Source organism: Xyrauchen texanus, chromosome 6 (genome assembly GCF_025860055.1).
Source record: "Xyrauchen texanus isolate HMW12.3.18 chromosome 6, RBS_HiC_50CHRs, whole genome shotgun sequence".
Taxonomy (NCBI): Eukaryota; Metazoa; Chordata; class Actinopteri; order Cypriniformes; family Catostomidae; genus Xyrauchen; species Xyrauchen texanus.
Genome location: NC_068281.1, coordinates 32692769 through 32710165, shown reverse-complemented (window position 1 = coordinate 32710165; position 17397 = coordinate 32692769). Strand labels below are relative to the sequence as shown.

At 37.7% G+C, this 17397-nt stretch overlaps 2 protein-coding genes across 3 annotated transcripts in view; one reads left to right on the top strand and one right to left on the bottom strand.

Moving 5' to 3' along the window:
* LOC127645259 (guanine nucleotide-binding protein G(I)/G(S)/G(O) subunit gamma-12-like) overlaps window positions 1-13129 on the top strand; it is a 29224-nt gene extending 16095 nt beyond the window's left edge. Inside the window, exons 2-3 of one of the 2 annotated variants that reach the window (XM_052128816.1) lie at window positions 8888-8996; window positions 11797-13129. In XM_052128816.1, the coding sequence (XP_051984776.1) occupies window positions 8904-8996; window positions 11797-11922 (219 nt within the window). In that variant the 5' untranslated portion in view covers window positions 8888-8903 and the 3' untranslated portion in view covers window positions 11923-13129. The remainder of the gene's footprint in view (window positions 1-8887; window positions 8997-11796) is intronic. The other variant, XM_052128818.1, reaches the window with a different exon arrangement.
* Window positions 13130-14118: 989 nt separating this feature from the next.
* Window positions 14119-16708, bottom strand: LOC127645258 (growth arrest and DNA damage-inducible protein GADD45 alpha-like). The gene is made up of 4 exons (XM_052128815.1): window positions 16547-16708; window positions 16208-16309; window positions 15891-16113; window positions 14119-14855 (listed from the first exon to the last, which is right to left on the bottom strand). The coding sequence occupies exons 1-4, from the start codon at window positions 16585-16587 to the stop codon at window positions 14742-14744; spliced, it is 480 nt and encodes a 159-aa protein (XP_051984775.1). The 5' UTR covers window positions 16588-16708; the 3' UTR covers window positions 14119-14741.
* Window positions 16709-17397: the final 689 nt, after the last annotated feature.

Below are 17397 nucleotides of genomic sequence, written 5' to 3'. Positions count from 1 at the left end.
AAACCCAAAAAAGCTGCTTCTAGCTTATAATCTCTTGAATTTGAAAATAAATGATTAAAATGTCGTAATTATCTTGAATAAATTGGGATTTAAACCGTCATCAACAAACCCATTTACTTAAAGTGGTGGAACATAGTGCAGAACAAAGTGCAGATATTAAGTTGCCCCAACAGGGCATTGTGTATCAAAAGGTTAAATGAAAATAAATATAATTAATGCATTAACTCCCATGGCGCTGGAGAAAACTCTGGGCAACCAGCCTTTGGAAGGAGAGGAGATCTCTGTCTCCCTCTTTACATGACTGGTATGAATGAATGAAAAAATGAATTTTCAATGGGTGGGTTTTGAATGAATGAAATAATTAATAAATACATGTTTTGTTTTTGTGTCATGCCACCTAACATATAGACCCCATCCTTCCAACCTGCCACCCCGCAGCCTCACCTCCCACTTCCCATTACACATTCATGTACCTGTAATAACACCAGGCATTGACCATAGCACTGTTGAGTGCCCAGCTCTAGCATGGCCAACACCACTTCTTTGATCGAATGCCAATCTGGTAACGGTTTACACATTGGTCATGCAGGTCAACACCTCCCATATGTGCATTTCAGTCTTTATACTGTAGGTGATTTCATAAAATAATGTAAATGTAAACTCTTTGCTTGTCTGAATTTCAACTTTATAATAGAATCATAAGCTACTAGTCATAAAAAGTATCAGGATCCTTGACCGATTAGAATGAAACGCATCCAAACTGGTTGAAGGGGTCTCAATATTTTGCCCCTTACAGGACATAATATCATAAAAGTTTGAAAAAGATAAACTACAGCAATTAATAACATGCTTTAAGTTATGTTTAGGTGGAATATTATAAAAGTAAAAAGCACTAAAAAAGACCAATAACCTTGATTTATTAACCTATTAACACAGTATACCCCATTTCCCAATGATATGTACTTACAAGGTATTTGCCCGCCGGCAACTATTGTTTTTCGCTTGGACTTTTGACTAAGTACACAAGACACTATAGATCTCTTGTAATATTTGTTTTGTTTGGGTGATTCTAGAGACCTTCATGATTATGTAGATTTATATATGTAAAAAAAAAAATACTTAGTAGTAACATGAAAATGACCTTTTATTGGGAGGGTTTGACTTTGCCATGCTTCCTGGAAGAAGGGGTAGGAAGTTGACAGCATTATGTGACCGGAAGGAAGTGAACACCAATTTTTTTTTTCTTTAAATCCTTAATTTGGTTGTTTTCTTGCAAGTCATTGAGATGTAAAACATGGATAGCATCTAGAAAAATACTTACAAAAGGAAAATGACAGCTATACACTGCGGCAACTATAGTTGCCGGTGGGCTTAAATGGGTTAATACCTCCCAGCCTGCCAATTAGTTACCATAACATGTACTTTTAAAATCTCTACAGTTAAGTACCAGTTCCACCATGCCAAATGTGCTGTGCAGTAACAGCAATTCATGATGAGGGAGAATGCGTTGCAATACTTAGACCAGTTGTTGCATGCTGGCATCACCAAGAGAGCACACGTCTAAATGAGTAGTTCGCAAGAGCTGATCAGATCTCTTGCATGTATAGTGGGAGCTGATGGTGACCTCAGGGCTAATAGGGTACCACTCAGAGAGGGACTAGTTTTCTACTCCAAAAGTGTATCACCTCCTACACACAAATGCAGTTGAAGTCAGAAGTTTACATGCACTTAGGTTGAAGTCATTAAAAAAACATTTAACCACTCCACAGATTTAATATTAGCTAACTATAGTTTTGGCAAGTCATTTAGGACATCTTTGTGCATGACACAAGTAATCATTCCAACGTTTGTTTACAGACAGATTGTTTCATAATTCCAGGGGGTCAGAAGTTTACATACAATAAGTTAACTGTACCTAGCAGCTTGGAAAATTCCAGAAAATGATGCCAAGCCTTTAGATAATTACCTTCTGATAAAAGATGTACTGAATTGGAGGTGTACCTGTGCATGTATTTTAAGATCTACCTTCAAACTCTGTGCCTCTTTGCTTGACATCATGGGAAAATCAAAAGAAATCGGCCAAGATCTCAGAAAACAAATTATGGACCTCCATAAGTCTGGTTCATCCTTGGGAGTAATTTCCAAACATCTGAAGGTACCACGTTCATCTGTACAAACAATAGTACACAAGTATAAACACCATGGGACCATGCAGCCATACTGCTCAGGAAGGAGACACATTCTGTCTCCTAGAGATAAATGTAGTTTGGTGAGAAAAGTGCAAATCAATCCCAGAACAACAGCAAAGGACCTTGTGAAGATGCTGAAGGAAACAGGTAGACAAGTATCTATATCAACAGTAAAACGAGTCCTGTATCGATCATAACCTGAAAGGCTGCTCAGCAAGGAGAAAGCCACTGCACAAAAATGGCCATAAAAAAGCCTGACTACAATTTGCAAGTTCACATGTGTACAAAGAATTTTGGAAAAATGTCCTCTGGTCTAATGAACCAAAAATTAAACTTTTTGGCCATAATGACCATCATTAGGCTTGCAAGCCAAAGAACACATCACAACCGTGAAGCATGGGGGTGGCAGCATAATGTTGTGGAAAATTATGTGGATGTAATAAAGCAACATCTCAAGACATCATCTAGGAAGTTAAAGCTTGGTCGCAAATGGGTCTTCCAAAATGGACAATGACCCCAAGCATACCTCCAACGTTGTGGCAAAATGGCTTAAGTACAACAAAGTCAAGGTATTGGAGTGGCCATCACAAATCCCTGACCTCAATCCAATAGAACATTTGTGGGCAGAACTGAAAAAGTGTGTGTGAGCAAGGAGGCTTACAAACCTGACTCAGCTACACCAGTTCTGTCTGGAGGAATGGGCCAAAATTCCAGCAACTTATTGTGAGAAGCTTGTGGAAGGCCACCCAAAACATTTGACCCAAGTTAAACTATTTAAAGGCAATGCTACAAAATACAAACAAAGTTTATGTAAACTTCTGACCCACTGGAAATGTGATGAAATAAATAATTATCTCTACTATTATTCTGACATTTCACATTCTTAAAATAAAGTAGTGATCCTACCTGACCAAAGACAGGGACTGTTTTGTATTATTGAATGTCAGGAATTGCGCAAGACTGAGTTTAAAGGTATATGTAAACTTCTGATTTCAACTGTACTTAACTCCCACCTGCAGGAACAATGACATCAGCCACATTTACTTTGGTTAAGACACACATCTTAATTCACTCTTATCTGTGAATATTGTCTTGTGTGGTCGTGAAATTCTTTAGATATGTACTGTAATTGATGGTACCCAGAATCAAAGTGTACTTTTTGTATCTTTTGTTACTATATTTAGCCAATGGGTTCCAGTGTTTTATTTATACATCATAGTAGATTACAAGAAAGATCAATGGGAAATGCCTCATTTTGTTCCCAACTTGTAAATTCCATGAATAGCTATGTGGAGAAAGAAATGATAATCAGAAAACTAGGACTTTTGCATGCTGTGTAGGCCATTGGGAGGGCGGGGCCGGGTCGTGATTATACACACCCGGTCCCTTATCAGGCTAATCAAGCCTCCGATAGGGATAAAGGCCGACTGCGGAGGATTGTGCGGGAGAGAGGGATATTTCGATTATTTTTTTGTACAGATGAACGTGGCATTTTGAAATTGCTCCCAAGGATGAATCATATCGCAATTATTTAACACTATTTTATTAAATAAATAAGTGCATGTGTGGACGTGACAGCCCATTCTCTCTGAGAGCTGTATGCCCATTTTCTACACAGCTAATAAAAAGATGACCAGTCTATAATGATGACACGCGAGTTGAGAGGAGCACTGCAGCTCGAGTGTCTGATAGAAGCACAGATCACAGCATGGCGATATATCTTTATTTCATCCTTAATTAAGCTTCAAATAATATGGGAGCGTGCCATGTAAATGAGCACAAACTCCAAAACTGTCATTTTCTGTGCGGTCAGAGCTGCTTCAACCAGTCGCGGAAGCGACCCAGTCTGAGCAGGAGTCGATAGCGGGAGAGATTTAAAGTTCCGCCGCCTGATGCGCACTCTAACATGGAGATGCTCGTCTCTCACCACAGCTGTCTGCAGCTCGCAACGTTATCATCATGAGATCATCATGATAAAATCAATCTTGTGTGAAAAATAACACAAAAATTACAACAACAATAATATATATATATATGTATGTGTATGCAAAGCCAACATTTTTATCAGTATGGTACCACCTCCACCTCATTTTGAGCCAGGAAAAACCCAGGTTATATGGCGGTATTTTGGCTTTAAGATAACTGACACTGAGTAGAGAGAGGTACTGTGCAAAATTAAAGTTGCTACATCATGTGGCAACACAACGAATTTATATCAGCACCTGAAACAGCACAGAGAAAAGTAGAAAAGTGAGATTTCAGAAAATGATCCACACACTGAACAAGAGATACCAGCGATAAGTAGAACTTTTTAGAAAGAGGATTTGGAAATACCAGTTGTCATTAAAAAAAACAAAACAACAACAACAACCGTTTTAGTGGTTTGAGTGAACCACACTTTTATACAAAGTATATGTTACATCCTGATTAAATGTCCCTGTTTGTTTGGACAATCTTAATTTCATGAAAATTTGTATGTTCTTATTTATTGTTCTATTTTATTTAGGTGTAATATTGAGAAAATAACAAATTTGCAGTAATGCAAAGATGTTATTATTTCATTTAGTAAAAATATCATTTTAATTTGAAAACACTGTTCATTTATAATTGTTTTTGTTGCTAGTTTTTATGTTTGAGTTGAGAAATACACATTCCAGCGTTACCAGTAATCTATTTGTGCATTTTCCTTGATAACCAAGCAAGTTGACTCATGATACCATTTGTTTATTATATCGCAATTGCATAATCGCAATATTAGCCTCAATTATCGCAATATGACATTTTCCCCAAATTGTGCAGCCCTACAGCTTAACATAATTTTCCGGAATTTCCCAAGCTGCTTAAAGGCACAGTTATCTTGGTGTATGTAAACTTCTGACGCATTGGAATTGTGATATAGTCAATTAAAAGTGAAACAATCTGTCTGTAAACAATTGTTGGAAAAATGACTTTTGTCATTTTTCAAAATGTCATGCAGAAAGTAGATGTCCTAAACGACTTGCCAAAACTATATTAAATCTGTGGAGTGGTTCGAAAATTAGTTTCAATGACTTCAACCTTAGTGTATGTAAACTTCTGACTTCAACTGTATATTCTTTACACATTAACTGAATGCTACATGATGTTTGTCCCTTTTAAGCCAAATCAGCCCCTGCTTTAGCTTTAACAACCGTATCATTCCTTACTGTCAAGCTCTAGAGTGAGTAATCCAATTAGTTGTCAAATTAGTTGTGTTTTAACAGGACTGTATTTCCACCTCGTGGATTTCTAGCGATGCAAACGGGCATATTGCAACTCTGCTGTCATTGTCACACTATTCAAAGTAATTCCATCCGAGAGACATTTTCTTTCACACACTGTACGAGTTGTAGGTTAACTGTCTGGTATGGTCCATCCCCTTTTTGATAGAAAATTATCAGCCCTGAGCTTCGGCTGTTTTTCAACAAATGGCTGAATGTCCGATTGTGCTGATAGTTGATCGTTTTTTGGCTGATATTGATATATCGGTGTATCAGAAATACACAGTATATTGTTAATGTTGTGATCACTAGCTGCTTTAAATACATTTTAGCTTTTTGAGATATCTGAACTTCAACTGGACAGACATTTGAAGCCCAAACACAGCCCTGTGGTCTGTTGTCCTTTGAGGTCATGATATTCTCAAATTTGTAATTATATAAAATGTCTCTGTGCAGCGCACTGTTACAGTGTCCCACTTTTTTCAGTGCATGACATAATTCCACCATCAAACTTCCTCAAGGAAGGTAAAGTAGAGAGAAAATAGGGCAACTTCCTTTTAAACTTGGAAAATTGTTTTGTCTAGAGGACTAGAAACCTAAAACAACTCGGCGATATTTCCTTTTCTCTCCTCTACACGGATGTCAGTGAAAATAAACTTTTGCCATTATCTATGGGCTGCTTTGTCATTTGCTATATTATTCATGAGTGACAGTAGATGGTTTTGGCTAGTTGTCCTTTACTGGTATGCAGATTCCAGCTATTGTAAGTTCAGGAAATACAGGAACCTGGAAACTAATTTCCCTCTGGGCAGTCTATTTTAATATTTTAAGTCAGATGTTCTCTTATTGTGATGATTGCCAAACTTTATCCTAATTGAGATGATTATTCATTGTTTAAAACTGGGGCTGTCAATCATTATACATGGTTATCTTTAAATATTAAAAAATTATATAAAGTGAGGGGAAAAAGTATTTGATCCCCTGCTGATATTGTATGTTTGCCCAATGACAAAGAAATGATCAGTCTATAATGTTAATGGTAGGTTAATTTGAACAGTGAGAGACAGAATAACAACAAAAATATCCAGAAAAACGCATGACAAAAATTTATAAATTGAATTGCATTTTAATGAGGGAAATAAGTATTCGACCCCTCTGCAAAACATGACTTAGTACTTGGCAATCACAGAGGTCAGACGTTTCTTATAGTTGGCCACCAGGTTTGCACACATCTCAAGAGGGATTTTGTCCCACTCTTCTTTGCAGATCTTCTCCAAGTCATTAAGGTTTCGAGGCTGACGTTTGGCAACTCGAACTTTCAGCTCCCGCCACAGATTTTCTATGGGATTAAGGTCTGGAGACTGGCAAGGCCACTCCAGGACCTTAATGTGCTTCTTCTTGAGCCACTCCTTTGTTGCCTTGGCTGTGTGTTTTGGGTCATTGTCATGCTAGAAAACCCATCCACTAAGCATTTTCAATGCCCTGGCTGAGGGAAGGATGTTCTCACCCAAGATTTGACAGTACATGGCCCCGTCCATCGTCCCTTTGATGCGGTGAAGTTGTCCTGTCCCCTTAGCAGAAAAACACCCCCAAAGCATAATGTTTTCACCTCCATGTTTGATTTTGTTCTTGGGGTCATAGGCAGCATTCCTCCTCCAAACACTGCGAGTTGAGTTGATGCCAAAGAGCTTGATTTTGGTCTCATCTGACCAAAACACTTTCACCCAGTTCTCCTCTGAATCATTCAGATGTTCATTGGCAAACTTCAGACGGGCCTGTACATGGGCTTTCTTGAGCAGGGGGACCTTGCGGGCACTGCAGGATTTCAGTCCTTCGTGGCGTAGTGTGTTACCAATTGTTTTCTTGGTGACTATGGTTCCAGCTGCCTTGAGATCATTGACCAGATCCTCCCGTGTAGTTTTGGGCTGATTCCTCACCGTTCTCATGATCATTGCAACTCCACGTGGTGAGATCTTGCATATAGCCCCAGACCGAGGGAGATTGACAGTTCTTTTGTGTTTCTTCCATTTGTGAATAATCACACCAAATGTTGTCACCTTCTCACCAAGCTGCTTGGTGATGGTCTTGTAGCCCATTCCAGCCTTGTGTAGATCTACAATCTTGTCCCTGACATCCTTGGACAGCTCTTTGGTCTTGGCCATGGTGGAGAGTTTGGAATCTGATTGATTGATTGCTTCTGTGAACAGATGTCTTTTATACAGGTAACAAATTGAGATTAGGAATCTCAGCTCGTTACCTGTATAAAAGACACCTGGGAGCCAGAAATTTCTGATTGAGAGGGGGTTGAATACTTATTTTGCTCATTAAAATGCAATTCAATTTATAACATTTTTGACATTTTTCTGGATTCTTTTGTTGTTATTCTGTCTCTCACTGTTCAAATTAACCTACCATTAAAATTATAGACAGATCATTTCTTTGTTAGTGGGCAAACGTACAAAATCAAAAGGGAATCAAATACTTTTTTCCCCCTCACTGTATATGATGTATGTGTGTGTGTGTGTGTGTGTGTGTGTGTGTGTGTGTATATATATATATATATATATATATATATTCAGATAATTAAAATGCATTACATTCTTGTGGCAGAAGAGTTACTCATTAATAAGACAATACAAAAAGCGGCTTTAGAATACAATGTATTGTTTACTACCATATTATTGATCATAATCCAATCATTGGCACACAGTTCACAGCAATCCATTACACAAGTCAATTTGTCAATCAGTTTGAGATTTATTATGAGGGCTTGTTTAAGGACCCGTCAGTTTCAACAAGCATCAGACAGATGCTTGTGTAGCATCTCCTGGTGCGTGGCATCATAAACATAAAATTTTTAGGTCACTGTGTCAAGTTAAATATAGTTTAATACTTAGAACACATCTTGAGATTCCTTAGTTCGGATTTGCGCTCCATCAAGTGTTTTTAATGCAAGAACATAACGAATGTCTGTTTTGTGCTGTCTGGTTGTTTTATTCACTGTATAAACTGTGTTGCCACACAGCTGAAATTTCAGTTACAGCCCTTTGGAGTAAACATGTGGTACTACAAGATTGCATTTCTCAGGAATCTGCCTCATTTCAATCTGGGGCCATTGTGATTTAATTGCTTACATTTTTTTTAACTTTAACTTAATAAAATTAATCGCATAGAATTAACATGTTAAATTGACAGCCCTACTTAAAACCTTTTCATTGTGAAATTGTTTTGTGTGCCTACATTTAGTTTTGTACTAGATGAGTGATGCTATTTAAAAAGTTGTAGAATGAAGAATTTGTCAATGTAGTGTTGTCATGAGCTTCCCCTCTTTTGTTAAGATCTTCTGTTCTTTATGCTTGGAAAAAGGCATCAAATGTTACCAACTCTTCTGCAGTGTTATGAGGGTATTTTACATATGAAATCTGTAGATTTTGTAAACAAATTGTTTTTTTGTTGCAGTTATATGGTTTAAAAAATGTCATCTAAAATGGCGGGCTCAAACAACCTAGTACATGCTAAGAGGATGGTTCAACAACTGAGAGTTGAGGCCAGTATTGAGAGGATAAAGGTAAAGCCATCCTGTTTTTCCTAATTTATGAATGTCAATGAATAAAACCAAAGAAAGTGTAACGCCCAATGTAAGCGATTGAATCTTACGTAAACATGGTCGGGTAAAGGCTGAAACATACTCCGCAAGTATATGAACGCAGATGCATCTAGCTGTGCAAAATCGTTTTTAAATAAATAAAATAAATTGATCAATTGTCACACATTATACATACATTTCTGCATATACATGGTGAAATTATTTATTTTTCACATATCCCAGCTAAGCTGGGGTTAGAGTGCAGGGTCAGCCATGATACGGCGCCCCTGGAGCAGATAGGTTCAAGGGCCTTGCTCAAGGGCCCAACAGTGGTGTTGGGGCTTGAACCCCTGACCTTCTGGTCAGTAACCCAGAGCCTTAATCGCTGAGCCACCACTGCCCTTTTTGTGTGTTGTTGTGATCCAAAATTTGTCAGACCCACTGATATATATATATATATATATATATATATATATATATATATATATATCACACACACACACACCTAAAGGATTATTAGGAACACCTGTTCAATTTCTCATTAATGCAATTATCTAATCAACCAATCACATGGCAGTTGCTTCAATGCATTTAGGGGTGTGGTCCTGGTCAAGACAATCTCCTGAACTCCAAACTGAATGTCAGAATGGGAAAGAAAGGTGATTTAAGCAATTTTGAGCGTGGCATGGTTGTTGGTGCCAGACGGGCCGGTCTGAGTATTTCACAATCTGCTCAGTTACTGGGATTTTCACGCACAACCATTTCTAGGGTTTACAAAGAATGGTGTGAAAAGGGAAAAACATCCAGTATGCGGCAGTCCTGTGGGCGAAAGGAGGAGGAGAATGGGCCGACTGATTCAAGCTGATAGAAGAGCAACTTTGCCTGAAATAACCACTTGTTACAACCGAGGTATGCAGCAAAGCATTTGTGAAGCCACAACACTCACAACCTTGAGGCTGATGGGCTACAACAGCAGAAGACCCCACCGGGTACCACTCATCTCCACTACAAATAGGAAAAATAGGCTACAATTTGCAAGAGCTCACCATAATTGGACAGTTGAAGACTAGAAAAATGTTGCCTGGTCTGATGAGTCTCGATTTCTGTTGAGACATTCAGATGGTAGAGTCAGAATTTGGCGTAAACAGAATGAGAACATGGATCCATCATGCCTTGTTACCACTGTGCATGCTGGTGGTGGTGGTGTAATGGTGTGGGGGATGTTTTCTTGGCACACTTTAGGCCCCTTAGTGCCAATTGGGCATCGTTTAAATGCCACAGCCTACCTGAGCATTGTTTCTGACCATGTCCATCCCTTTATGGCCACCATGTACCCATCCTCTGATGGCTACTTCCAGCAGGATAATGCACCATGTCACAAAGCTCAAATCATTTCAAATTGGTTTCTTGAACATGACAATGAGTTCACTGTACTAAAATGGCCCCCACAGTCACCAGATCTCAACCCAATAGAGCATCTTTGGGATGTGGTGGAACAGGAGCTTCAGTGCCCTGGATGCGCATCCCACAAATCTCCATCAACTGCAAGATGCTATCCTATCAATATGGGCCAACATTTCTAAAGAATGCTTTCAGCACCTTGTTGAATCAATGCCACGTAGAATTAAGGCAGTTCTGAAGGCGAAAGGGGGTCAAACACAGTATTAGTATGGTGTTCCTAATAATCCTTTAGGTGAGTGTATGTATGTATATATATATATATATACGGAGCAAGTAAAGTAAAGTCAATATATTTAGGGCAAGTTACAAGTTAATAGATCAGACTTTAATGGTAACTCTATCGCACTCTTAAGTATCGAGGTTTGTTATTTCCGCAGTAATGCAAGAAGGCACGTCAATATGTTCAACCAGACCCCGTGTCGGCAAAGTGCTTGCATTTGCATACTTGCATGAAGTATGATTCTGCCCGTACATTTCACCTTAAATAGAAAAACTGCACGCACATCCAGCATTTATTCAACAGGTGCTGGATCAAAGCATAAAGCACTGAAATATAACCTGGTCTCTTAATAAAAACGTGACTCTATATATATTTTTGCAAAACTTGTTAAACGTGTCTCCAGGCACAATTCCCTGCAGTTTCCAGGTGAAATGAACACTAGAGGCACTACAATAACTGTGTGTTTTATTTACTTTCACTCAAATCATGACTTAAATGGCTGATTGTGACTTTATAAATAATTTTTTTTTCTTTCTGTTACTCAGACCCTGCTATTTTATGATATCCACACTCTCAAACACATCTTTTGAAAAACAATACATTTTAATGCTTTTATTACAAACTCGTTACATATACACTTATTCCAACACTGATAGCTTGTGTGGTAGCTCAACTGATAGGGTGTTGGACTTAGAGTCTGGAGGACTGCGGTTTAAGTCTAGCCATGAACTCCAGCTGATACGTGACATTACAAAGTCATAAAAGCTGTTAAAAAAATTGTTTTGAATGCCAAAAATGTTGTCTTGTTCATGTAAATTTCATGAGATCAAGCTGTATATAAGAGATAGATCCACACACACTCATACTATTACCTTTTATTCATTAAAAACAACAGCAACGTTTCGGTCAAACGTTAAACCCTAAAATTAGATATTTTGCACATAATGAAGTCTATTTTTATAACCATTAAGAGTGTTTTTAATGACAGTTAAACACCCCCCTCCCCCCCCCTCCTCCCCCCAATGATTATTACTGTGATGCAACTGGACATTGGATTTTTTTATATAATAATTTTCTCACATATTCAATTCTCTTATCCAGGTGTCCAAGGCCTCAGCAGATCTCATGCGCTACTGTGGTGAACATGCCAAATTCGACCCCCTTCTCATGGGTATCCCTGCCTCAGAAAACCCCTTCAAGGATAAAAAGTCCTGCAATATATTGTAGTGGACCCTGCTCTATCTTACATATCTTATTTAATTACTTCTACTCAACTTTGCCTTAAGTCCAACTCTAGCTTCATAGTATAACTTTGTGCTGTGTCTTAACTATATTTAGCTTTTACAGTATGTCTTACTGTGAATAAACATCAATCAGTACTAGTTAAGTGCCAACTTGGTGATGATTAGCATTGTGCAGCTATTTCATCTTGTCTTAACCAGCATCCATGTGTTCATTTTAGAGTTCTCTTAACTGTGTTAACTTCCTTTTCCCACGGAATAGTGCCATTAGTTACACTTTGTGGTTGAAATAGGGAAGTAGCATATCACTTTATGATTTAAAGAGCTAGCAGCTACACAGACTAACAGAATAAATGACCCTAAAGGTCTAAATAGACATGTTGTTTGTTTCTAGTAGCAGCTATATGTATTCATAGCAAGATACTGAGTTAAAAGATATTTAGGAGGGATCCATATATCTAATCGGATAGTGAATGAGACATGACTTTATAGTGTATTGTAATTGCCATTGGTCAGGTGCTTGCTAGGTAAATATAGCATTATAGAAATACAAATACTGATTAGTTCTCAATGGAATGCAATACCATCATGTGCAAAACATTTAAAGAAAAGTTACTGGAGTGATTCCATTATCCTGCACTTTCAATCCCATGTGCCTTAGTTCATTAATAGAACCATTCCTGGCTTATTGATTAAAGAATTACAGCTGCATTCAAATGAAAAGACTTTTTGTCTGTTGACCCAGAGGAAATTTGTTAAATCAGTTTTTTCTTTTCTTTAGATATGCTAGATTTTAAATGCAAATATGCCTTTTCTTTCTGTTTCAACCATTGTATGGTAACAACATCAGAAAAGACCACTGCTGTTTGATGCTACTATTTGATGTTGTCTATGAATTAAATGTATATCTTTAATCTTAGGGCAATCATGAAACGTTTAATGACACTGCAATCAATGTATGTTTCATTTTAGAGACAACAGAGAGTTATGCAGTATTTTTGATCTTATAATACTCTTCACAATCAAATCCCTCTGACTATCCTCTCTGTGAAGAAACAAGTCTCATTTTTTTCTTTTTGGTTGTTTTTCCTTTTCTAATTTCTGTATCATTGTAAGCCTTCATAACGTACTATACAGACTTTACCGTGAACATTGAAAAAAGATTTTATTAAAATTATGAACTAATAAAACACAAATTGCATTGCCTGTTGTCTTTCTTTACCATTACTGTATGCCCAATTTATACTTTATTTGTGTAGTGTTATCAGTTACGCAGTTATTAGGACTGTATGACATTTAGGTTATTAGGTGTGACGTCACAAGGTAAGTTATCTTATTAAAAAGGTATTCATATCTAAAGAAATATTAAACTACACTTGAAAGGCTCAAATTAAAACATTTAGCTGGGGTCTAAGTGGTAGGCAGAGTAGTTTGAAAACCAAATATATATATATAAGATGTTTTGCAACATCATAAGCTCCCTGAACAAATGACAAAGTTTATTTGAGTAAACCAGGTTTCTCTGTACAAAGATCCCTGATATCTCGTGATTCACATGCACCTGATTGGGGACTACCAGACTTGCGTAGCTCTGACATCAGCCAAACCTCAATTCATCACCTTTGTATGAAGTGTAGGTTTACACAACTGATGTACTGTCCTCTAAGCGAATATATATGGCAGTCATGCTGCTGCCACACCTTCTAAACTACAGTAAAGGGCAAACGAAGCCACACTTCCGTTCTACAATTGGAATTGTGTAATATGTATCTGTTGCATGCCTGCTACAGCATTCACTTTTGACCTATGGAGAAGTATTGCTTTGTCACAAATAGCACAATTGAGAAAAAATGTATTTACAAAAACCATGTTTGATTGGAACGTAATCAAGTAGGACAGTATACGCTGAACCTGACCAATTCATTTTAGCTCAAAAAAGAATCTGCTTTGATGAATACACCCAGGCCAGTGGTCACGCTAACTACAGCACGACAAAAGAAAGGCTTGGATGGCTTTTGTATGTCTGTAATAGGGAGCCACAAAGGCCACTGAGTTCAGTGTGACCCCACTGATCTGAACCGTGTGTGAGGTGTTGTCTGGTCAATTCTACCAGTTCCAGAAACCTCTTCCAGAATAACCCACACGACTACCGTCTTGTGTTTTAAAAATACATTTGTTCCAACACAAAATACATCTGTAGCATTTCACGTTTGTATATAATAGTATAAAAAGTTTTCACATAAATACTACTTTTTAAATTAATATTATATATGAATAATTTAAAGACCACAAAAGAACAATTAACTTCAGTAAAAAACAGTTCTCACAGGACACTGTAAATGCATAGATCTCATCTCAGTGGTTTAGAAGCAAGTCCCTTTAGAAGAGTTATCCCCCACATTCATACAATACAAGTATTAATATATTAATGTACTATTCAAAATGATGGCAAAGGTACAAAGAATAGTTCTTAAATCAGGGCAGCAGGTTTCCAAATATCCATTGTTTTGTGTTATCCGGTAAATAACTGAAGTGTTTTATGCCACCCAACCGTCTATGTCACAAGATAGTCAGGTGCTCACTTGCATTCACAATTAGCTTCATATGACATCCTCACAATGTCCCACAAGCAAAGCCAAAAACTGCTGAATCATCTCAGATTGCAAAAGGGTTTTCCTTCTCCAGATTAGTCCCTATTTCAGGCCAGTGTGGACTATCAGTCCTTTTTGTGACCATCTTTTTTAGCTTTTAAACTTTTTGTTTGGATTTTATATCCATGGGATTTCCTAATGGTTTAAGCAGTCTTCATCGTTCCGGAAGGTTAATAATGGGCACCCACTGATCCATACATCGACTCTCTCTGCAGAAGTGCTTCACTTTTCCCAGAGCTGGGTTTTTCCATGTGGATGCATGGGGAACCTGTGAATGTCATGAAAAGAGATGGGATTAAAACTTTGTGTTAGTGACAACATATCCTGCTATGTACTTCTAAGTATCTTTCTTTTACTGTTTGTTTTTTTTCTAGTGACAGACCAATATATCTTCATTGCCATTAATCTGTGGACACTTGTCCATTTTAAGATTCTCGACATCGAGCGCATTTACATGCACTTTCTTACACGACTATGCTAAATAAACTGTGTGGTTATGTAAATGAATCAAACGTCATAAACGGTGTAAGAATAAACTGATTGGGTAGATTTTTGCCAATTACTCCGAATTTCCGTTTCATGTAAACAGCTTAACTGGCGTTCTTAACGGCATATCCAATGTGTGCAATAATGTTGTGCGCATAACTCTTCACGTTTTGACTTTTTTGAGATTATGTCAAATCTCATGTAAATGTGTATTTCTTCTATAGTCGTATTTATAAACAAGCTGTTTTTTGGGAGTTATCAGCGTACTGGTGTGCATGGAAACAGGCACATTGTTAAACTATTTCTTTTTCCCCTTCTTGCCAATCAACATTAGTGGTTATTGCTCCTAATGTCAGTTCCAAAAACTACATAAAACTTTGTCAGTGGATAGTGCACATTTTGTGTTTTTAGTGCAATTTGAGTAAATATTGTGTAAAATGCAGGTTCATTAACTAATTTTCTTTTATTGAATGGTCTTCTACACAACAGCATCAAATCGGTATTGGCCGTCCACTACTACTTTACCGAAACTCTCATCTACCCTGACCATTCTACTATTGTGCAAATCTTAGCAAATGCTTTCTATAGTATGCAAAATCCTTTGACACAATATAAGAATGACACACGTAAGTTCACTGATCATTTCATTCTAATAGAGAAAAGTGACATGCAAATAGTAATCGAGTAAATTAAGTTGTGAAACTTCTATTTGCAAATGAATCAGTGCAGAGGCAGTAACACTTGGGCATGTCCTGACAAGTTACTGTAGTAAAAGGAGGGAGTCACGTGGCGTTAAGTCTGGTCACGAAGTACTTACAGTGACCAGAATGCAGTGCAGGTCGATCTGCTCGCTCCCGTGCATACCCGCGCCCCCGAGAATGTGCGCGAGCCGGCGCGTGTTGTTCACGCGCAGGATATTGATGTCGTTCTCGCAGCAGAAAGCTTGAATGAGAGTGAAGTGAATCTGAAGCGCCACATCCTTCACATCATCATCATCATCATCAGTGGCCAGGATGCACAACACCACATTATCAGGATCCCTGAACAAAGAATAGGGTTTTAGTTAGTTGCACAGTCCAGACTTTTAGACTACCTGTTACAATGAAACGTAGACGTTGAAACCAAACAACTTACACATTGAGTGACTTTGCAGCCTCGTAGACCCCGACTGTAATACATCCCTGAGGTAATGCAGAGCGCAGGACCTCCTCCAGAGCTTTAGAAACTGAATCCATCCTGTAAATCCACAGATCGGACAAATTAGTCGTTTGTTAAAGTCGAAAACACTTCACTAGCATCTGCGGTTTATGACAACAGCTCGTGCAGCTTTGTAACTCACAAAACTCATTTGCGGAAAGTCATATGCTAAAACTATTTTTATAACATCTTCAAAGATCTATAAAGTCTGTCACGTGAGCTGAGCTGATGTAAAGAAAACTAATATATAATACAAGCGAATATTGAAAAATATACCTTTCGACAGAGCAATCTCCATTTAGTTCCTCAAAAGTCATTTTGCACGTAATATCCAGAACGAACTGTAGATACTTTCCTATATAAAAGCGAATAAATCCACAAGTGTTCTCGTAGGTCTTCTTTCTCTGACTGTCACCGGGTAATTCTGGCGTTGTGCGGCGTTACATTGGATTAAATTTTCCGTGGAACAACGTTTAGAGGTGTATCTGCATACTAATTCTTATTGGATACATGCAAATCAAAACAACAAAACAATCATTTTGATTGGCCGTGAGTGCTGCACTAACAAAACTCGACCATTTTCATTGGTCCGTCTAAGTTGTTAGGGGGCGGCCAATGTCGTGCCAGTCACATTGGCTGACGTTGTTTTAACGTTGTTGGAAATTTTACACGGACATGCCAGGGCAGGGTTTTACTTAACTGATTCAACCTCAGTTACGCAACATGCAAAGTCATGCTACAAAATATATTACACAATTTTACACAAATTCATAGACATTGTTTCAAAATTATATAAAAAATAAATAAAATAGAATATTTGCAACAGTTAAACATTTCATCCATATATGAGCAATGATAATCATATAAGGATAATAAATGTAAGTTTACCATTATTATGAACATTTATTTTCTTTTCTGATTTATTATTAGTATTTTCTTCTGATAAATATTTTCTGCAAAACATTTTTGATAATGTGGCTCAGTGACCCTGCTCATCTGTCCAGCTGCATTTCTCCAACACAACAGCGACATCTTGAGGACAGAGAAACGAATCGCTCTAATTTGTATTTTCGACTTTTAAACAACGTTAACTTTAATTTAAACTTTAAAGCACATTTAATATAATG

Excerpts from the sequence above, each read along its gene's own strand:
- LOC127645258 (XM_052128815.1), bottom strand. The coding sequence starts at position 16,587 with ATGACTTTTGAGGAACTAAATGGAGATTGCTCTGTCGAAAG. Across the intron at positions 16,310-16,546 it reads GGAGATTGCTCTGTCGAAAG|GATGGATTCAGTTTCTAAAG; the intron begins GTATATTTTTCA and ends GTGGATTTACAG. Across the intron at positions 14,856-15,890 it reads TGCACTGCATTCTGGTCACT|GTTCCCCATGCATCCACATG; the intron begins GTAAGTACTTCG and ends TGACATTCACAG.